Genomic DNA, 22,211 nt, shown 5'->3' on the forward strand with positions numbered 1-22,211 from the left:
AGGGGGCTCAGAAACATATTATTTCTCTCTTCCCTGTTATTTGTTTCCTATCCTCAGAAAGAGAGATTTGTGAAATTACTGGACCAGCTGCACAACTCACTGAGAATTGACCTCTCTACATACAGGGTGAGTGAAGACATGGCTGTGGGGTGGGATAACAGATAATATCAGCTTAATCTAGAGAGACTGTAGGCCAATCTTGGCTATAAATATTGAAGGCAAGGAAAATTGGTCTGTGTCATCATACCCATGTGTATGGTCAATGCCACGAACACCTGTGGTTCTGCAAACTCCAAGGACCACGCAGTGCATAAATAGCAGCAGATGTGGCTGCTTTTTATAGACAGTTGGATTTTCAACCCCACTCACATCACTCTACCAAATTCTCTGATGACATTCTCAATAGGGAGTCTCCTGAGAATAATCTCTTCCAGAAATGCCCTTTAAAAATTAGATAGTTACTTTCCCTTCTTACATCATACTCTCCTCACTTTCTAGGGTTGGTGTGAAAATCAGCTAAGGGGAGAGAGAGTAGCTTGGCTTTGTCAAGTAATTTGTAGCAGAGGTCACATCTATTCCTAGAATGAAAGTGGAGAATGCATGTAGTAGGAGGGTGGATACCTGGGATGGTGAAGGACAGGGAAATGGGCAGTTTATCAATTCTTCCTAAGTTAGATCTTCTCAGAATGGCTTCATTACTTGATTTAAAGTGTTGTGAATTTCCAGGACAGGCAATATACCCACATTAAAAAGTAAGTATAAAAATAACCTCAGAGTAAAAAAGAAGTGAAGTTTTAATTATCTGCACTTCTAGTGCCCTCCATTTGCACGAATAATGGAGAGTTGACTGTATATCTTATATTTGGCATATAAGTAGCCATTCGAAGGTTTAGAAAAGTGATCTTTAAAATGGAGAGTGGCTCAACATCTCCCTTCAGCTGTCCTTGGCAGCTTCTTCCTAAAACTCGTTCTGAAAGGAATGAAGTGATGCATGGTGGAAAGGTCCTAAGGATCTTACTCTGAAAGCAGTTCTGCCCAGAGCTCTGCCATCTCCTGGCTCCAGGACAGAGGAGTAGCTGAGGGTCCACCGTACGGAAAGTACACATCTTGGATCTGTCTGGTCTGTCGTGTGGCTCTACTTATATTACAGGATATACAGTTAGATTGTATCTTTTGAAGAACTCACTGTTTGGGTGTAAGAATCTTCACCCAAGGAAAGTGAGTGTGTGTGTGTGTGTGTGTGTGTGTGTGTTCAGCTGTGTAAATGCTCACACATTGCATGGGAAGTAAGATTGGGGGTAGGAAGTGTTACTTTCCGGGCTGGGGATTATTAATCCTTGCTTTTCGCAAGGGCCTGTCTGTGTCAGTGGAAAAGAGAGGGAGACCTGTAGTATTATAGCTTTTTTATCTATCTCAACTAGGGAAAGTCCTGCTGGGTAGCAGTCAGGGAAGCTTTTGATTTCATTGCTTCTGTCAGGAAAGGCTTTCATATTCCTCTCTTCTTTTCTTACATTTGTTTGATTTTCATAACAGAATAATTTCCCTGCTGGGAGCCCTGAGCGGCTTCAGGACTTAAAGTCCACAGTGGATTTGCTGACCAGCATTACTTTCTTCAGAATGAAGGTAAGAGATGAACATGGTTGGGGACTTGGCCATGGGGATATGGAGAATAAGAAACATTGGGCAGTCTGAGGCTATAGGAATCATCACCTCGAAGCCCGCATTTTTTCCATACAACTCTTCTTTGGATTACTTCGGAGAGGACCATGGGTCAACAAGGGTGGGCCTGGCAGTTCTTGCCATCAGCTGTCTTGGCAGTTTCAACCCAGGGCAAGGTCCAGAAACCCATAGAGGGATGAAGTTGTTTGGGGCAAGTTCTAGGAGGGGATCCCACCCAGGTGAATAGGATCCCGGGCCTATATTTCTTTTATTAATTGGCAGGTGCAAGAACTGCAGAGCCCTCCAAGAGCTAGCCAGGTGGTAAAGGACTGTGTGAAAGCCTGTTTGAACTCCACATATGAGTATATCTTCAACAACTGCCATGACTTGTACAGTCACCAGTATCAGCTGGTAAGAGGTTTGGAATCAGGTGGGACTAGCTGTCCATGGCTCTTGGAGTCTCAGCTTTCCCTTACTGTGGTCATGGTAGAAGGGAACTCAGGACAAAATCCTTGATGTTCTTGAGGGTGAATGAGTTTTGTAGAGTGTGGACCATCTAAACCATGTTGAGACATTTGTGGATGGACAGGAACCATTGGACCACATGTGACATAACTGAGTTGAACAGAAGTGACAACAGTAAATTTTAGTTTGTTGCTAAAGAAAGTGACCAAAATTTGAGCAGTTTTAGGGGATGAGTAGGTGAATTCTCAGTCCATCAACAGTCTTTTTTAATCCCCCAAGATTAATTTTCTTCTGAATCATGTGGATTCCTCTATGTTCCAGGCTACCTTCCTCTGAGATCTATAGCTGTCTATGTGAGATACTGGCTCATAGAAGTTTAACTTTCCCCTCTGACCACTTCTCTCTGCCCTGCATGGTCTTCTGAGATACGTTCATCAGCTGACTATTAAGGCTGACTCTGCCCTTCTGTGCAGTTGAGCTTCTTCACCTGTTTTATGCTGGCATCCTAACTTAGTGCATAGTGACGTAATACATTTTTCTAGATCTTTTTAATGGTATCTTCCCCACCTCCCCATTTCAAAGCCAGGACTTCCTTCTGGGTGTAATTACTCACAGTTCCTCTCTTAGGAAACCACATGTTTGCTGAATAGATTCCCTTTAGTCCAACAAATACGTATGGAATGTTCTGGGCTGGGTCTGAGGAATCATAGTGCTCCTTCAGTTAGTTTACAGTCCCGTGAGCATATGTATACCTCCAATAAAAGCAGTCTATTAGGGCCTCGAAAGAGGGATAAAACTGAAGGGATTCCAAGCAGGAAGAAATCACTCTTGATTAGATACTGGGAAAAGCTACATAAAACAAGGGGCATTTGGGATAGACCTTGAAAGGCATTAGGATTTGGACAGCAACTCATGGGAGAACATGAATATACCCTATTTGCAATGCTTTCTAGGAGCACCTTAGTAAGACTAAAATTTTGTTCACACTGCTTCCTCACATTCCCAAATGTACTTTTTGTGCCAGCCCTCTCTTTAAGGCTTCCTCCTTTTAAGGTTTGTAAAACCTTCTGTTGGTTCTGACAGTCCCTGAGAGGTTTTCCTGGGGCCTTTGTTTAGCTTGCCATGCTCTGGGCTCCTCTGATATTCATCTGTGGATTTTCTCTGGTTGGGGAAGACACTGTTCTCAGCTTTGATCTTTTGTCTCTATTTGGTCTCTATTTTCTACCATGAGATGAACCCAGACTTTGAAAATGGGTTTATAAACTATTCAGGGACTATCTATAGCTTTCGAATTGCTGTTTTTTACTTTCACTCTCATTTTCTCATTATTCATTATTTACACTGAAGTAAACCCTTGGTATCTTTTTTGATTTCCCTCTACCGACCTTTAGTCATTGATTGATTCATTCATCCATACATTCCTTTAACAAACTGAGCACTAGGGATGTAGTTAATTAAGATAACATCTCTGCCTTTAGGGAGCTCATTGTTTGGTGGAGGTGGGGGACAATTACTACATTTTATTTTATTTTATTATTCCTATATTTTATTGTACTCGTAGTTGTCTCTTACATCTATACCAGTGGTTCACAGAGGGTTCTATGGGAGCTCAGAAGAGAGGCATCTAACCAGACCAGGGGTATCAGGGAAGACTTCTCAGGAAAGGAAAAGCTCAACTTGAATTTTGAGGAATGAGTAGGAATTAGCTACTGAAGGGCTGAGGAGGAGGGGGATACCATATAGAGGAAATAGAATGTCTAGAGGCACAGAATTGTGAATGAACATATTAATTTTGAGAAGCATAAGCAATTTAATTAGACTAGTTACAGGGTCAGGCTTTGGAATTCAGCTCTCTGGGGTCAAGTAAGTTTTGGTTCTGCTGTTTATAACTACATGACCTTGGGCAAGTTATATAACCTCACTGTTCTTCAGTCTCCTCACCTGTAAAATGAGGGTGGTGAGAATTTCTACCCAATGGAGTTGTTTTGAGGATTAAATGAGATAGTGCATATAAAGTTCTTAGCAGAGTGCCTGGCACATACTAAGCACTAAGTAAGTAGTGGTAGTGGTGTGGTGATGGCTGCAACAAAAGAGAAAAGGTGAAATATGAGGTTGAGAGAGGGGTCATGGTCTGAGGGATTTTTGTGTCAAGCTATGGAGTTGGAACTTTACTGAGGGCCATTGAAGGGCAGAGCAGTAACACTGAGATTTTCCTTGGAGAAAGATCACGGACCACTGTGTTGAAGAGGGATCTTTGAAGATCGAAGGACAGTTAGGAGATCCTTGAATGATAAGAGGCTGAGCTAGGGTAGTGGCAGAAAATGTTGAAGAAAGAGATGTATTTCAGTGATATTAAGGAGGTACAATCCCATTCTATGGATTCCGTCCTGGTTTCTAGTGACTTCCTGGTAATACAGTCTTATTAAGGACTGTGGAGACCTTGTGATGACTTATGGCATCCACATAAAAGCCCCCATCTTTCTGGGTGTTTTTGTCCCAGTAGGAGATAAATATCCCTTCCAGCCTCTCTGTGGTGAACCCTATTTGTCCTGTCTTGGGTGAGAATATAGAGTCACTTCTTCTTTTCCAAATGTACCATTGTATTCCTCTAACTCCTTGCAACCAAGGCCTTTTCTTTTTTTTCTCCCTCAACTTTATTGAGATACAAGTGACATATAACCTTGTGTAAGTTAAGGTGTAGAATGTGATGATTTGATACACATATATATTGTGAAATTTTAGCACAGTAAGGTTAGTTAATACAACCTTTACATAATTACCATTTTGTTCTTGTTATGGTGAGAACATTAAACCTCTACTTTCATAGCATCTTTCAAATATACAATACAGTATTGTTAACTATAGTTACTATTCTATATCTTAGATCCCCCATAACTATTCATCTTATAACTGAAAGCTTGTACCCTTTGATCAGTATTTCCCCATTTCCCCCACTCCTTAGCTCCTAGCAACCACCATTCTACTCTCTGTTTCTATGAGTTTGATGTTTTTAGATTCCACATATAAATGAGATCATACAGTATTTCTCTTTCTCTTTCTTTTTTAACTTAACATAATGCCCTCAAGGTCCATGCATGTTTTTGTGAATGACAGAATTTCCTTCTTTTTTATTAGGTTCGTATACCACATTTCCTTTATTCTTTCATCTGGTGATGGACACTTAGGTTGTGCATAATGCTGCAGTAAACATGAGGGTGCAGATATCTCTTCAAGATAGTGATTTCTTTTCTTTTGAATATACACCTAAAAGTGGGGTTGCTGGATCATACGGTAGTTCTATTTTTAATTTTTTGAGGCACCTCTAAGCTTCTTTCCATAGTGGCTGCACCAGTGTACGTTCCCACTAACAATGCATCAGGGTTTCTTTTTGTCCACATCCTGGCCAGCATTTGTGATCTCTTTTTGATAGTATTCATTCTAGCAGGTGTGAGGTGACATCTCATTGTGGTTTGATTTGCATTGTGGTTTGATGATTAATGATGTTGAGCACCTCTTCATGTGGTCATTGGACATCTGTATATCTTCTTTGGAGAAATGTCTATTCAAGTCCTCTGCCCATTTTTTAATCAGATTTTTTTTTTTTTTTTTTTTTTTTTTGCTATTGAGTTGTATTGGTTCCTTATATTTTTTTTATATTAACCCCTTAATCAGATAAATGATTTGCACATGTTTTCTCCTATTCCATAGGTTGTCTCAATTTGTTGATTTTTTTTCCTTTTTTTTTGCTGTACCAAAACTTTTTAGTTTGATGTAGTCCCACTTATTGACTTTTGCTTTTTTTATTTGTGCTTTTGGTGTCATATCCAAAAAAAAAAAAAAAATCATTGCCAAGACCAATGTCAAGGAGCTTTTTCATATGTTTTCTTTTAGGAGTTTTACAGAATCAGGTCTTAACGTTTAAGACTTTAATCCATTGGAGTTAATTTTTGTGAGTGGTATAAGATAGGAACCTAATTTTATTCTTTTGCATGTGATGAATATCCAATTTTCCCAACACCATTTATTAAGGAGACTGTCCTTTCCCCACTGGGTATTCTTGGCTCCCCGAGGCCTTTTCTTATCCAGCTGGCAAATAGCTTACTAGATGCAGCTGTCCTTTATTCTAGGGGTTAAGGGAAGTCCTAACCCACTGAAAGTTAGGTCAGCCTGCATGCTAGGTCTGTTCAGTAGCTCCTGCAGAACTTGGAGTAGCTTCTCAGAGCTGATATGTGGATGTATGTAGGTATGTATGTGTGTGTGTATATGTGTGTGGGGGTGTGGATTCCGAGGATGGCTGCCAGTGGAACTAGACTTATTTAGTGAGACTTGAGGGATACGTACTTTGGCCAAGGAGTTACAATACTCATAGCTCCTGAGGAAGGAGAATGGGCATCTTTATGTCTCTGTGACTGACCAAGCTTATCAGATCAGTGCCCTGGAGCTGGGGAGAGAAGTTCTCAGGGACAAATTCCTTGTGTTTAAGGACCTCCCAACAATCACCTTTCTGACACAACAGGGGCAGTCTTTTGGAAGACAGACTCTAGGAGTGGAAGGATACCTGATTCTAGAGGAAGGGGCATAGGGAGTGAGAAAAGAAGACTATTGGAGATACTCTCCACATTCTACTCTGACTCTCACTGTCTATCATTGTCTCCTCTGGAACAAGAAGCAGGAGCTGCCTCCAGAGGAGCAAGGACCCAGCATTCGGAACCTGGATTTCTGGCCCAAACTCATCACACTCATTGTGTCGATCATAGAGGAAGATAAGAATTCCTACACACTTGTTCTGAACCAGTGAGTATCACTGCACTTGGCCCTGTCTGGTTGGTGATTGGTTTTTCCATCTGTCTAACAGCCTCTTTCTTTCCTATCTCTGTGTGTTTGCAGTGCCACCTCTTCCTCCTGTCCATCCGTTTGTCCCTCTGTCCCTTGTATCTGTCTGGGTAACTATTTCTGGAGACAAGTGTGGAAACATAATGGGGGGCTCTGCTCAGACTGAGACAGCCTCCCTGGAGTGAGAGGCCTCTGGGAATGGCTGCCATAGGAGTCCCGGGGGATCCAGAGACCATGCATGTATGTGTCTGTCCACTGTGAATAAAATGAGCCACCTTATGGCCCACGTCCTTACCCTTTCTCCTCCATCTTATTTAGCTTGAGCCTGTCTTCTAGCTTCAACCCTTCCCCTTTGGGCCTTACTTCCCTGCCTTTTGGGCATTCTCTCCCCGGGCCCATCTTGCCTGAAGAGATTCTCTGCCCCCACTTGTCCTACCTCTGGCCCCCGAGACCTTTTTCTCCAGAGTGTGCCTACCCATTTCCTTGGCTTCTCTTTTCAGTCTGACCTCCAAGAACTAGGTACATTAGCTTTGGAATCAGTCAAATGACTCTTGCTTTGTTTTCTAACTGTGGCTTTTTTTATCATCCAGGTTTCCTCAGGAGTTGAATGTGGGAAAAGTCAGTGCAGAAGTGATGTGGCAACTCTTTGCCCAAGACATGAAATATGCACTGGAGGGTAAGGGTGTACCCAAGGTGGTGGGCTGCAGGCTCCTAGTCCAAGCACCTTGTTTATTGTCTCTTTCCTCTCCCAGACAACTGCAGGGTCAGGTGAATGGTACAGTAAGGAACTGGAGGAATTCTAGGCGCAGTGGGTTTGATAGGCCTCAGGAGGTCTTGGGTGGACAAAGCTTCAGCCAAAGTAATAATGGAAATGGCTGTGTGGGTGTAGGTTTCTCCTTCCAGCTTTAGAGCAAGTACATGTTTAAGACTTTCTCAGCCCAGAGATCAACTCCTTCCATGCTGGGTATTCGCAAGTGGCCCACTCCCTGGAGAATGGCCTCATGAAACTTATCTATACAGTGTTAAGGAATCATAGACCCTTAAATACATAAATAAGATCATTGTCTCATGCTCTGAGGACTGCCTGGCCTGGCTTTCCTTGAAAGCTATTCTGGATTTGTGTGATAAAATAAGAGAGAGACTTCTTCCCTCACTTCTGTAGAGCATGGTCACAGAAATATTATTATTCATCTTGTTCATTCAGCTTATTCGTCTATTCATTTTCCACTTTGGTCCACAAAGATATTCCTACTTATATCAGACTTTTCCATTTGTACCCATCTGTGCTCAATTATTTAGCTGCCACTGCCTTTTCCTGTCTGTTTATATATGTTAGTCTATCTCCTCTGTCTGAAAGTGGATCTAGAATGAGGGGGAGCAGTCTGAGACAAGGACAAAGCAGAGTCTGGATCTGTTATTTGGGTAGAGTGGCAGGGGAAATGGATAACCCTCAGACTTAAACTTTTTTAGTTTTATGATCAGTTGTTTGTTTTTTTAATTGAGGTATAATAAACATACAACATTAGTTTCAGCTGTATAACATAATGATTTGGTATTTGTATATATTATGTGAAATGATCACCACAATAAGTCTAGTTAATATTCATCACCATACATAGTTAAAAAAATTTTTTCTTGTGATGAGAACTTTTAAGATTTACTCTCTTAGCAACTTTCGAATATGCAATGAAGTATTATTAACTATAGTCACCATAATGCACATGACATCCCCAGGACTTAATTGTTTTATAACTGGAAGTTTGTACCTTTGACTCCATTCACCCATTTTGCTACCCTCATGCCTCGCCTCTGACAACTACCAATCTCTTCTCTGTAGGATTACTTAGTTTTGAGGTTGAAAGAAACTTGAAGATCTTTGTTAAGTTCGAGACAGCACAGACTATACACACACATTCCATAATTCTACACCAGAGCAGTGGCTGCCTCCTGTCCACAATGGGTCAAGCCTGGGGCTCAGCTTGTCAGGCCAGTGAGGAAGTCACTTGTCCCTTTCCTCTAGGTAGCACTTGGAGAGTCTGATGTGGAGTATGGTACCAGTTCTTGACAGTGCATTTTTGGGGAAAAATAGATATATACCTGTGAAAAGAGAATCGGTTCCACAAGAGAGAATGTGAGGTGGGGCAGAGGTTTCAAACAGAGGTATCTCAGGAGCTAAGTGTGGAGGGGAAACCGGGAAGCCTTATACCTGGTACCAGCTAAGTCAGCTCTGCTTTTATCATTTTTATATGGGGTTCTAGGTGAGATTTCTTTTGAAAGGGGAGTTCTGCTAATGTTTAAAATAAACACAGAAGGGTTGAAAACTGCTTTAAGAGAAAGAACTAATGTTGACCTAGTTTCAGATCTCAATTTCACCACTTACTCAGCAATGTCTTCTTAGACTGAGCTTTTAATTTTTGTGAGCTCTCATTTTCTCATCTGTAAAATGGGAGTGATGATAGCATCTGTTTCATTGAGCTGTTGAAGTAACTGAGATGTAGGTGACATACTTAGTGTACTGCCTGGCATTTACTCAGAACTTAATAAATCTTAGTTATTAAGGACAATAAAAAGCCATTATAGGCTTATGAGCAGAGATGCAATGTGAACAAAGTAGTATTTTTGCAAGATTTTACCTCTGGAAAATGGGGCAGCTGGAACAGGAAGAGACCAGAAGCAGGGAATGCAGATAATGTTGTAATAATTTAGGGTCGAGGGGATGGGGCTGGGATTAGAACAGAGAAATGAAGAGGAAAGAATGGGCTTTGATAGACAGTGGAAAGAAGTTGTCCAGGACTTAGTGATTGTCAGATGTAGAGGGCAGAAGATGGAGGGTCTGGATACTTGGATGACAAAAGAGTAGTTTTGACCTTGACTGTGAAAATGCTGTCAGTCACCCAATATTTTTAAAGTCAACTTTATTGAGGTATAATTTACATACAATAAAGTAAAAACACTTTAAGAGTACAATTCGATAAGTTTTGACAAACACACTTGTGTAACTACTATCCCAATTAAAATATAGAGCAGAAAATTTCTTCATGTTCCTTTGCAGCAAATCCCTACCCCATTCGCTAAATGTTTTTTGAGTATTTTCTTTGTGCCAGGCACAGTGCTAGTTATTGGAGCCCCAATGAAATGAATAAGGTATAGCCCTAGCCCTTGACAAGCTCACAGGCTAGTCTAGACAACAGACATGAATTGGCCGTTACAATTCAAAGATATCAGTGCCACAAAAGGAATAAGCATAGGGTGCTGAGAGAGAGCTGTGTAACCCAGACCTGGGAAAGTTTCCTGTCCAAACCGAAACCTGAAGGATGATAGGACTTAGCCAGTGAGGAAGGAGGCTGGTAGTGACAGGAAAGGAAGACAAAACATTTTAGGCAGAGAGTAAAGTATGTTCAGAGACCTGGGATCTACAGTAAGCTGACATGCTCTCCGGAACTGGGATCAGTAGTTGAGAGTGGCTAGCACTTTTGAGTGTAGGGGAAAAGATAAGTGAGAAATGAGGATAGAGAAGTAGGACAGCCAGATCATAAAGGTTATAAGCCATGTTTAGGCTCTTAGACTCTATCCTGAGGCAGTTAGAATCCAATGAAATACGTTAAACAAGAGATTGACATGATCGATTTATAATGTAGAGGTCTCGCTACAGTTTAGAGAATTGATTAGAGGAGGAATGACAAGTTTAGAGACTATTGTAGTAATCTAAGTTAGAGATGGTGGTAACTAGACTTGTTAGATTAATAGTGTGACTAGAATGAAATGGATAGATTCCAGAGACATTTTGGAGGCAAAATCAATAGGGATTGGTGATATAACTGGATGTTAATAAAGAAGAAAACAGAAGAATTGGGGATGATTCTCAGAATTGAGCAAGAGGGTAAGATTAGTATGTATACTCTGTTCAGCTTCAGCTGGAGAGGTTAAGATCGTGAAAGATGAGGACCTGAGTTAAACCTGAGCAAAGTGAGATGTTCCATCAGAGCCTTATAGAGACATAACCAGAACCAAAGAGATTTGGGAGGATGATCAGCAAGATAGGTAATTGAAATCATTAGGTTGAAAGAATTCTTCAAGGATAAAAGACAACAGAGGAGGAATTCGGAAGTCAGGGGCACGATTGTCCCTTCTGACAGGTTATCCACACCCCCACTGCCGTCTCTCAAGCATCTTTGCTGGAGCATGACTCCATGGATTTGTTAGAATAGTATAAAGTGTGACCATGGTTTCAGCAATCATCCTATTAGTTTTCGTACCACAGAAGTTAATGTAGAAATTGGGGTTTGGGATCAGAAATATTGGATTGACAGAGAAAGTAAGAATTATATATAAATACGGTAACTTGAGAGTTTCTAGAAGAAAGCAGTTAGGGATCTCTGGGATAATGGAGGAGAGTACTGCTTCCACTTCCAGTGGGTTGCTGAACAGGAAGGAGAGCAGACCCTCCTGGTGGCACCTTTTTATGTTTATAAACTCTTAGACTGATTAAGAACAGCAGGGTATGGGGTGGAGGTGAAGGAACAAGCCCCGAGAGGGTCTCTCTGATGTCCTGGATTTTTTTTCACTCTCTTTATTGCTCATTGGTGTCTCTGCTCTGTCACAAGCATCCACTGTCATTCGTATACGAAAAGTCCTCTTTCTGGGTGGTAAGAACTTTTGGTTGTTGTCGCTTTACCTCTAGTTTTGTACCTTTTCTTCTCTTGCTCACTGCTTCATAGAAGAGACTGCAAATGCATCTTCAGGTTGAGATGGTGCTGTCTGCAGTGCCAGGAGATGAAATTCTTAGGACCCAGAGCCCTTTGACGCTGAATCCCAGGCTCCCATTTTCTCCTTGAGTGTCTGCTGCACTAATCCAGAAGGGCCAGCTGCCCCACACTGGATGTTCTGCCTTGACCTGGAGAAGCATCACCCATAGCAACTTGCAGTTACGCCCCCAAGGACACTGGCCTTCTTTTCTCTGATGCTCAGTACTCTCCCGCATTTGCTTGCTTTTACCATTGTGTTATCTGTAAACATAAACAATTAGCTTTTATTATTTGAATTAATGCTTCTTCTATAAAGGGGGTAGACGAAAACCTGTAGTTGTAGACAGTGCTCCAGGCTCTCTGGGCAAACTGTGACCTTTGTCCTAGATTTTCTAGGAGACCATGGAATTTCAGCTGAATGACCTTTCAAGTCCATAAGGAGCATCCCATTTTCTGCAGCATGATGGTCCTTCCGTGTGGCTGTTTCCATGGTTTCCAGACTGACTATTCTTATTTGTATACTTCTTTGAGAGTTCAGTTTTCAGTGCCTCAGCTCCGCTCTGGGGTCCTTCAGTTTACTTCAAGATTCTTTTATACCATGGCTGCTCAACTGCAGTGTCTATCAGCTTGGATCCACTTTGGTTTTCCCTATCACTCATGTCATGTGCAACTAGCCATCTCTGCATTTAAGCCTGCATTTAAGCTACTAGAGTTAGAAAAGCCCTGGAAAACCATCACCCATCCCTAGTCCTGGGCGGGCTACCCACTTAATCAGCATTAGCTCCCACATCCTTTTCTCCTTTTCTTCACCAGAGGCCGGTATCTCACTTGACACTTCGAAAAGCAGAGCAGGAAGACTGTAGGCCTTATCTGGGAGTCTGGCTTAGTGTCTAAAGGAAGATTTAGGCCAGGCTCTTGGAGAGCAGAATGCTCACTGGTAGGGTGAGATGGCTGTGAGGAGTTGGTTGGGAGTTGTTACCCTTTTTATAAGACATCTGATAGAGCTGCCTGACTGGATCTGCTGCCTTGGGAAAACTCAAGAACCATGGCCTCTACTGCCAGAACCTGATCGAGCTTCCTTCCCTCCCACTAGAGCATGAGAAAGACCGACTATGTAAGAGTGCTGACTACATGAACCTGCACTTCAAGGTGAAGTGGCTCCACAATGAATATGTGCGGGATCTGCCTGCCCTGCAGGGGCAGGTACCTGAGTACCCAGCGTGAGTCATCAAGTGGGCACTACAGAGGGAAGGGAAGAGGGCCCCTCTGACTTAGGGGGTGGGCAAGGCCAGTATCCTCAATTCAGTTTAGCAAACCAGTCTCGAGACTGCCTATTTTGGGCACTGCTGTTGAAAGAGAAGAGTGTCAAGCCATGCCCTACCTTCCAGAAGACCCTAGTCTGGGGAAGCTGCCAGGCACATGGCATATGCCAACCACTAGCTTCAATCCCTACTTCTCCTGCCTGGCTGCAGGTGGTTTGAGCAATTTGTCCTACAATGGCTGGATGAGAATGAAGATGTGTCCCTGGAATTCCTGCGTGGGGCCCTGGAACGAGATAAGAAGGATGGGGTAAGTTGGGGGCTTGGGCTGCCCAGGGGTGAGGCCAGGTCCCAGCAATTAGCTGTCAGCAAACGTTCCTGGGCTTTAGCCAAGTAGGCTGTCCTTACCCTGTTGAGTCCAGAAGGAGCACTGTTGAGGGCCACCAAGCCACCCCTGCTAGGCAAAGCCCTTTGAACTCTGCAAACTTGGAAAAAGGTAGTGGCTGAAGATGATGACTCTATGTATGACCTTCCTTAGTTCCAGCAGACGTCAGAGCATGCACTCTTTTCCTGCTCTGTGGTGGACGTCTTCACACAGCTCAACCAGAGCTTTGAGATCATCCGGAAGCTGGAATGCCCAGACCCCAACATCCTTGCCCACTACATGAGGAGATTTGCGAAGGTGACCGTGACCCTCCCTATACCTTCCCTTTATAAACCACCACCACACTCACAGCCTAGTCACAGGCCTGAGCTCAAACTCTCTCTGTGGTGGCCTTCAGGTGAAACCTGGCATTACCCCATTCTCCTTTGTATCTAGGGTGGACAGGTGGGTTTGTTTCAGTACTGTTCTAGGGTTGAGAGGGAGCTTTGTTGCTTACTGTGAGATTCTCCTTCACTTCCATTCTAAGATGAGCGATATGACCTCTCAGGCAAGATTTTTGTGGGAAGAGCTAAGGGTTCCCTCTCCTTTCCTCTTCTGTTTTCTCAGACCATCGGGAAGGTGCTGATGCAGTATGCAGACATTTTATCAAAGAACTTCCCTGCTTATTGCACAAAGGAGAAAATGGTGAGGGTCAGACCCTGGGACTTTAGAGAAGGGAGTGGAAAACACTTGGATCCTTGCTTTTGAAGCCATCCTCAGAGCTGGCAGTTGGGATGATGCTCCTGACTTCTGATTCCCAGCAGGGCTTCGCTTGAGATTGTGCCACAAAATAACTTGATTAAGAATTCCTCTGAGCCTCCATTTGGTACTTTATCCTCTACTAAGCTAGACTTCTACTTAGTCTTTTTTTTTTTTTTAATTTAAAAAAAATTGAGATATTCAGAGAGTTATAAAAGATAAATACCATGAACACCTGGGGCCTGCCACCCAGCTTAAAAACAAAAACGTTTACTTCTAGCCTTCATTCATGGAGAATTATCTGACTCGGTTTCAGATCTCAGTGATTAGGGAGAGATGCATGTAATAGTGTTATATATTCCCTGTGGCTTTTGGAGTAGTGTGAGAGCGGGAGGGACCCTCGGCTAATGGGTCCTGTGCTGAAAGGAGCCAAGATGCAGCAGCTCCATTTCTCTCCAAAGCCCTGCATCTTGATGAACAACATGCAGCAACTGAGGGTCCAGCTGGAGAAGATGTTTGAAGCCATGGGAGGGAAGGAGGTAAGTCTTAGGGTTTGGGGTTCCTGCACTTTTTCTCTTTGTTCCTGAGCTGCCTGGCCACAGAACTCCATCCTCTCCTGCTTAGGCATGGCCAGGAGTTTAGCTTGGGGTCTGGGCTGGCGTGGGCTGAGACATTTGAGTAGGCATTGGGGTAAAAGCCCTAGGAGGGAGGAGTGGGTGCACAGGAGGAGAGAAAAAGATAAGAGAAACACTTACCTCCTGTGGATACAGTTGGACCCTGAAGCTGCAGACAGTCTAAAGGAGCTGCAGGTGAAACTGAATACAGTGCTGGATGAGCTCAGCATGGTGTTTGGAAACAGGTTAGTGACCCCGAAACACACCAGCCCTCAGAGCCAGATGTGGTCTGTAGCCAATCCCAAAGCCCCATCTGTCTGCAGATGTTTGGATCTTCTCTCTCTTCCTGCTGGCTGCCCCTGCTGGAGCTGCACCATGAGCTAGCTGGAGTGGGGTTGAATAGCTGGTGCTGCTCCAGGGACAGTGCGTGTTTGGGGAGGGGAGGGCTGCACTACGGGCACATGTATAGTTTCCAGGTGCGGATTGATGAGTGTGTTCGACAAATGGCCGACATCCTGGGCCAGGTGCGGGGCACAGGGAATGCATCCCCCAACGCCAGAGCCTCAGTGGCTCAGGATGCAGATAGTGTACTCCGACCTCTCATGGACTTCCTGGATGGCAAGTGAGTACAGCATTCCAGACTGTCCTGTGGAGACAAGCAATGCTGAGGCAATTAAACAGAGGAGCCTCTTGGGGAGGGGGCCTCTCAAACACTCCAGCCTTACTTGTTGCCTGGGCCCGCAGCCTCACACTCTTCGCCACTGTGTGTGAGAAGACGGTCCTGAAGCGTGTACTGAAGGAGCTCTGGCGAGTGGTAATGAACACAATGGAAAGGATGATTGTTCTGCCCCCGCTCACTGACCAGACGGTAAGGACACGTCCCTTCCACTTTTTCCTGCTGTCTCCCTGACCTCGTTCCATGCTTCCAGATCAAGTTTGGAGTCCTCTGCTTTCGACTGATTTTCTTCTTTGCCCAGGGCACCCAGCTGATCTTCACTGCTGCCAAGGAACTGAGCCATCTTTCCAAACTCAAGGTATTCTGGATGCATGGGGTCCTTCTGAGACCAGGGATAAGGGGCGCCTGGGAGGGGCCTTTGAGGATTGGAAACTGAAGAGGAGAGAAGGGAATGGAACCCATAGCTGTGGGTCGGCAGGTAGGGACAAGACTTTCATGACAGCTGTGAGCTATCCTGATGCCGTTGCTTTCTCTGTGGTTCCAGGACCACATGGTGCGAGAGGAGACACGGAACCTTACTCCAAAGCAGTGTGCCGTCCTTGACCTCGCCTTGGACACCATTAAGGTGGCGACCTCCCCCACCTTCAGACCATCTTACCACTACACCCTCTTGGCCCTGGCATTCCACTCTGCCAGAATAAATGTCCCTAGGGCTCCTGTCACCCCACCTCCAGAAGAGAGTAATTTTTATGTCTGTTTCTTTATCTGCTATGTCCATATTCCTGCTTGGAAGCAACCAAAAGGGTACCTCCTGTGTGGTCTCAGGTGACCTAACCATGGACCTAGAATACTTAGTTCTGGGTTCTGAATTGAAAACATTCAGTTCTCTTAGTTCCTCATTGCCATTTCTGAATATATTCTACTGGAAATTAATCTCCCAATCCTAATACCCCAGATCTGGCTTAAGTTTCCCTCTTTCACCTACGGATAAAGTCATTTGGGTTTTTCAAAGGATTTTTTTGTCTACTACCCATTTATTCATTCAACCAGGCATCATGCATCAGGCACTACATGCACTATGAAGGATATAGAGAGACTTAAATATGGTTCTAGCCTCAAGATGTTTATATTCTGGTAAGGTGGTATGAGGCAGGTACATAGGAAGTGTGATCTAGGGCACTCGGGAGAGGTATGTCATAAAGTTCTCTAAGGGATCAGAGGGGTAAAAGAGCACTTCTGGCTACTCTCTGCCTGAAATGCTTCTATCCCATATCTTTGCCTGTCCAGATAGATCCATCCTTCAAACACCACATCCAGGAACGTGGCCATCCCCTACCGCTCCTGCCAGATACCCAAATAATACTCTTCACCTGAGAGACTGTGACTGGCTCAGTGTGGTATTCCTGATCTTGTTGTTTATTGAATGACTTACTGTCTTCATCACCCTCTTTTGGCATCTTCCTTGAGCCTCTGCTCAGTTGTCATTTCTCTTGAGGACAGTATTGGGGAGCTGCCTTTGTTTAAGGAGATGAGGCAGTAGCAGGTACTCTTTTGTCTTTCAGCAATACTTTCATGCAGGAGGCAATGGGCTGAAGAAAACCTTCCTGGAGAAGAGCCCAGATCTGCAGTCCCTACGCTACGCTCTGTCTCTGTACACGCAGACCACAGACACCCTCATCAAGACCTTTGTACGCTCACAGACTGCCCAGGGTAAGGCCCAAGGGCTTTGGACCTCCACCTCCCCTCCCTGATACATCTTTGCCCCTAGGGAGTCAGTGTTCTCTAGCCCTGAGGGGGTATCCAGGGACTTCTTTAGAGAGCCCTTCAAACTTAGACCCCAGGATTTATCAAGAGACCCCAATACTTTCCCCCGCCCCATACCAGACAGGAAGATCACAGGGACCTGGTAAATGTGCCTGAGATTTCTTTTCCCAGACGTTGCCTGGCCAGTGCATGTTTATTGAGCTCAAAGAGTGAACCCTGTTTGGTAGGAAAAATCCTTGAGGAAGCCTTGAGAACGAATGGTTGAGACATTCTCATGACTCATAGCTTTGGGAGCCTTCGTTGGAAGTTGTCCTGGGGAGAGAAAGCAAAAGACTTTTCAGATTCTCCAGCATGGACAGGAAGACTAAGAGAGGCAAACTGTGGGAACGGTTGAAGGGAGGGTGCAGACCACATGCATAGCTGAGTTCTAGCCTCATGGGTGATGCTATTGCACAGGAGACCTAGGTGGATGGCTGGTTTTTTCCCAGTGACTTTCAGTCCTCAGAACCCCTCCCTGCCTCCAGTAAGGCCTTTCCATAACAAAACACTATCCATAACAAAATATATCTGCATAGACAGGGCTTAGACTGACCCTGGAGCAGGGCCCTCCCAGGCACTATTGTTATTGCTTGTTCCAGGGAACCCTGGGCATGCTGCCTGGTGGAGGTGGGAATGGGAAGGCCTCAGTGAGCTGTGGATCTGGAGCATAGACCTCACCTGGAGGGGAAGAGGGACCTAAGCAGTTTAACAAGTTGATGGAAGGTGAAAAGATACATGGGGCCTGCAAGTACTGCTCCATTTTCCATATCTGCACTTATTTCAAGTCCAGGGTGGGAAGAAGAGAGGGCAAAAGAAGTTAAGAGCCTTTCTCAAGGTGACAGAATTTTTACAGAGCTGAGTACATGTTAAGGCCTGTAACATCAGGAAGAAAATGAGTTAATCCAGAAAGGCTGTTTAGAAACATTGAACTTTAAGTTAAATATACAGATAAGGAGAGGCTGGAATGAACAGGTATGAGGTAAGAGGAATGGGGATGACAAGGAGGATCAGAGTTTATGTGTGTACATTTTCTACCTATTGTTTATCATTTAAAGGCCTAGGAAATTAAAGCCTACAACCTTTCTCTTTCCTGTCCCACTGGTCTCAGATTTTTTCTCTGTATATTCTACTTCTGTCTATGATTTGGTCAATCTTCAGCCCACGAAGTCTAATTTGGAGCATTCAGGCACTGACCTCAGCTTTTTGACTTCTCTTTCCACCCTGCCCCATTTCTGTGTTCCCTCAGAATATGTGTAGAGCTGCTCTGAATGGCTGTTAACTCCTTAGATCACTAACTGATTCTTCTTTCTCTGTTCTCCTGCTGCTACTACCTCTTGACTTTCCTGTTCTCATTCAGTGCATGATGGGAAAGGTATTAGGTTTACTGCTAATGAAGACATTCGGCCAGAAAAGGGTACGTCATATACCATACAGATGTGCATCTAACATGGGCTTACACTGTCACTTGTGAACTAGAATGAGCTGCTTAAGTTGGGGTTGGGAATCCAGGTGTCAAAGTTCAGAAGCTCTATTCTAAGTCTCATAGATGGGCATTGTTTTCATACAGTCTGTGATGGGGTTCACAATAGTTCTTAGAATTCCCCCTCCCTTCCACCTTAGGACAAAAAAAGTTTATGTGGGGTACAGGGTACTGGCGTTTTCTCAAAATAGAGTGAGGCCTCTGCCGAGGGGAGCCTGCAAATTGGTCAGACGTTGGGATTGGGGGGCTGTTTGTGGAGAGGTCCAGGTTTGAGTAGGACAGTCTTTCTGAGCAGGGCATCCTCCCAAGCAGGGGCCTCTGGGAATTCAGGGATAGGTGGAAAGGTGCTGCTTTTGGCTAGAAGGGACCCACATTTTTCCCTTAAGACACTATGAGGTGAGCATAGTTCCCAGACAAAGACACAGGGTGGCAGCACTGTCCTTCTCCAACATCTTTCAATGAAAAATTCTTCAGCTTAGGAGATAGGAGAGGTTTGGGAACCTGAGAGATTCCTGCTAAATTCTTGGAAGAATTTCTTTTGCTTCTCCCATTGCTTACTTCCCCATGGCTATCGTGGGTGACTGCTTCTTGCTTTAAGGTGTAGGGTGGTGGCCTCCTAACTCCTGGAACAATTAGGCGGCCTAAATCTTAGAGTTCTCCAATCAGGGATCATCTGTCCATCTGTTTCTCAGGATCCGGTGTGGATGATCCTGTGGGAGAAGTCTCTATTCAAGTGGACTTATTTACACATCCTGGAACTGGGGAGCACAAGGTCACAGTGAAAGGTGAGTAGCATGGAATTATAGATCTCAGACCTTTTCTTGCCTGATGGCCTTATCAGTCAAAAGCGGGGGCTGCTTATCTCAGCTCTCCAGCTTAGCCCTCCTCCATGGGGAATGCCACCTGGGGCTCAAGAACTGGAAACCCTTGGTGGGGTCCCTCACAAGTTTCCCTTGTTTGGGCAGTGGTGGCTGCCAATGACCTCAAGTGGCAGACAGCGGGTATGTTCCGACCCTTCGTGGAAGTGACCATGGTTGGCCCACACCAAAGTGATAAGAAGAGGAAATTTACAACCAAGTCAAAAAGCAACAACTGGGCCCCCAAGTACAATGAGACATTTCACTTGTAAGTTATGGGGTGAGGGACCTGCAGAACTCAGATGGGGTTAATCTGTTGGGGTAAAACTTGAGATGGGAGAGGAGGGATGGGCTGGATGGCCGCTGGGGTGAATTCAGTCAAAGAACCCCTCATTTCTGGCCTCCTACTTTCCACCTACCCCCACAGCCTCCTGGGAAATGAAGAGGGGCCAGAAGCCTATGAGTTGCAAATATGTGTGAAGGATTACTGCTTTGCCCGGGAGGATCGCGTTCTGGGGCTGGCCGTGATGCCTCTGAGGGATGTGGCAGCCAAGGGCAGCTGTGCCTGCTGGTGCCCCTTGGGCCGGAAGATCCACATGGATGAGACGGGCATGACCATTCTCCGGATTCTGTCTCAGAGGAGCAATGACGAAGTGGCTCGAGAGTTTGTGAAGCTCAAATCGGAGTCTCGTTCCATGGAGGAGGGGAGCTGAGCGCCTAAGCTCCGGTGCCAACCAGATGGCACCAGTTCCACAAGTCAGGGCCAGTGGGAGTTACTAAGTAGCCAGCTTAGGATCCTCATAGTCAAGAGGTTGACTCCTTCAGTTAAGGAATTTTAAAGAAAAATTTGGGGTGGTAAGAATTTGGCTTCTCACAGAAAGGGTCATGAATCCCTTAACAGCAGATCTGTGGTGCTAGGAGCTGGCTGTGGGGGTTACAGCATAAGGAGATTTTCTATCAAGAAATAAGGACAGACGTTTCTAATAGTGTCAGCCATTCTTGGTAGTCATCCCTCCACCCTACATCCCATGTCAACTCCTCTCCATTCCAATTGGACCCATATGTACCAATCATTAGAAGGACAAATTTAGATGACCAGGAGCTTGTGCCTGGTTAGCTAAGTAGTCAGTTGAGCCTTTAGATATCACTGAGCCCTGTAGTCTGGATTGGGCAGGAGCACACAGAATAGAATTCAGCCTGGCCCTTGAGCAGAATCCACTGGTTTTGTATGGCTCCGGTGAGAACAAGGCTTTGAAACTGAACAAGATACCTTCTACAAATGGGCTGTGCTAATTCCTTTATGCAGATAATATCTGTCATGAGCAGAAGCAGGTTCACATGGTGCTTCGGAGCCTTGAGCAGAATATTCTTTGGAATCCAAGCACCAGGGGCTACCTTCCCAGAATCCCCCTACCTCACTCCTGCAGGAAAGGGAGTGATGCTTCAGGATATTAGAGGCTGTTCTTAGGTGTATGCACCTGAGGGCTAGTTGAAGGATCCAGGAGAGAGAGCTGTATTTTCTTCTTGAGTAGGCCCAGAACAAAGCCAAAAATTTTAGAAATCAGTCTAGAAAGAATCCTCAAGTCCTCCTCATCTATGGCCACTGCCTTCTGGCTGTCCTCCCTTTGTAGAAAGAATCTAGTCTTTGACCTTACTCCCCTTCATCTAAGTTAGCTGCTCTTCCCCTCATGGATGTTCAGCCCTACAGAAGGAGCTTGGACTATGATCCTTCTGTACAGGCCGGATGCAGGGGGCCCTCGACATTCCCTGGGAGATCAGAGATAAACTCTTTCAGGTGGTCATATGGACTTGGGCCTTTGCTCAGAGATGTGACATATTCCTTTAACATCCTTGGTAGCAGCCTCCTGGACTTCCTTCCTGGACTTCCTTTGGACTCTGTGTTGTCCACAGCTGTATTGGCCATTACACGAAACAGGAAACTAAGCATTTTTGCTGTTGTTAATTATTATATGTGCCATTGTTACAGGAGATTATTAGCTAGTCTTTAATAAATTATCTTATAGCAGCTTTTGGGGTTGTGTAATTCTGCTAAAGTGTGGAAAGCTGTAGAAATGAATATCCTATATAATGGTAGATTTTGGACCAGTGGCTTTTTGATGCTCTTCCCACCCCTCCAGCTCCTAAACATACCACCCCCCCAACCTCTCCCCCTGCAAGTGGTAGAGCCCAAAGCAGCTCTGGATAAGCACAAAACAGTAAAGCAGCCAATGTTCTAGTATCTTGGCCTTGACCTGAGACCACCAATCCATTAACAGTCGTGGGACTCAAAGGTATCAGCTTCTTGTGAAAGGTCCAGAAGAGTAGGAGATGACATGTGCCATTGAAAATCAGTCCATGCTATGTCTTTCCCTTTCTAGAATCACAAGTGTTTTCTTCTAGGACAGACACGGCCACGGCCTGGGCTGTGAGGACAAAGCCAGGGCCTTCTGGGAAGAAATGTGCCTGCAGAAGTTAATAGAGGGCCAAGGCTGCCATGTACAGGACAGAGATGTAGGCTTAGTGCACAGTGATCTTTCATTCTGGAAAAGTCAAGGAAGAAGAGCTGGAGTCGAAATAAATCCTTACAGTTCAGTTGCTTGGTCATTTTTAAACTTCCTCCTTTCCCAAACCAGTTTCCTTCTATCATTTTTGCCTCCAACTTCTTGGATGCATTGTCTTGCCTCAGTTCCCAATACC

The 22,211-nt window shown here is 44.6% G+C and overlaps 1 protein-coding gene across 1 annotated transcript in view; it reads left to right on the forward strand.

Annotated features, from left to right (window-relative positions):
• Window positions 1-21,542, forward strand: part of UNC13B (unc-13 homolog B) — a 139,620-nt gene extending 118,078 nt beyond the window's left edge. Inside the window, exons 19-37 of the mRNA XM_023524062.1 lie at window positions 58-126; window positions 1,534-1,623; window positions 1,942-2,070; window positions 6,791-6,918; window positions 7,548-7,633; window positions 12,796-12,922; window positions 13,175-13,271; window positions 13,500-13,643; window positions 13,953-14,030; window positions 14,546-14,623; window positions 14,855-14,943; window positions 15,168-15,320; window positions 15,443-15,566; window positions 15,676-15,732; window positions 15,919-15,999; window positions 16,937-17,084; window positions 19,350-19,442; window positions 19,623-19,782; window positions 19,942-21,542. Coding sequence (XP_023379830.1) covers window positions 58-126; window positions 1,534-1,623; window positions 1,942-2,070; window positions 6,791-6,918; window positions 7,548-7,633; window positions 12,796-12,922; window positions 13,175-13,271; window positions 13,500-13,643; window positions 13,953-14,030; window positions 14,546-14,623; window positions 14,855-14,943; window positions 15,168-15,320; window positions 15,443-15,566; window positions 15,676-15,732; window positions 15,919-15,999; window positions 16,937-17,084; window positions 19,350-19,442; window positions 19,623-19,782; window positions 19,942-20,227 — 2,217 coding nt within the window. The 3' untranslated portion in view covers window positions 20,228-21,542. The remainder of the gene's footprint in view (window positions 1-57; window positions 127-1,533; window positions 1,624-1,941; window positions 2,071-6,790; window positions 6,919-7,547; window positions 7,634-12,795; window positions 12,923-13,174; window positions 13,272-13,499; window positions 13,644-13,952; window positions 14,031-14,545; window positions 14,624-14,854; window positions 14,944-15,167; window positions 15,321-15,442; window positions 15,567-15,675; window positions 15,733-15,918; window positions 16,000-16,936; window positions 17,085-19,349; window positions 19,443-19,622; window positions 19,783-19,941) is intronic.
• Window positions 21,543-22,211: the final 669 nt, after the last annotated feature.

The sequence above is a fragment of the Pteropus vampyrus genome, unplaced genomic scaffold (assembly GCF_000151845.1).
Source record: "Pteropus vampyrus isolate Shadow unplaced genomic scaffold, Pvam_2.0 Scaffold436, whole genome shotgun sequence".
Lineage (NCBI taxonomy): Eukaryota > Metazoa > Chordata > Mammalia > Chiroptera > Pteropodidae > Pteropus > Pteropus vampyrus.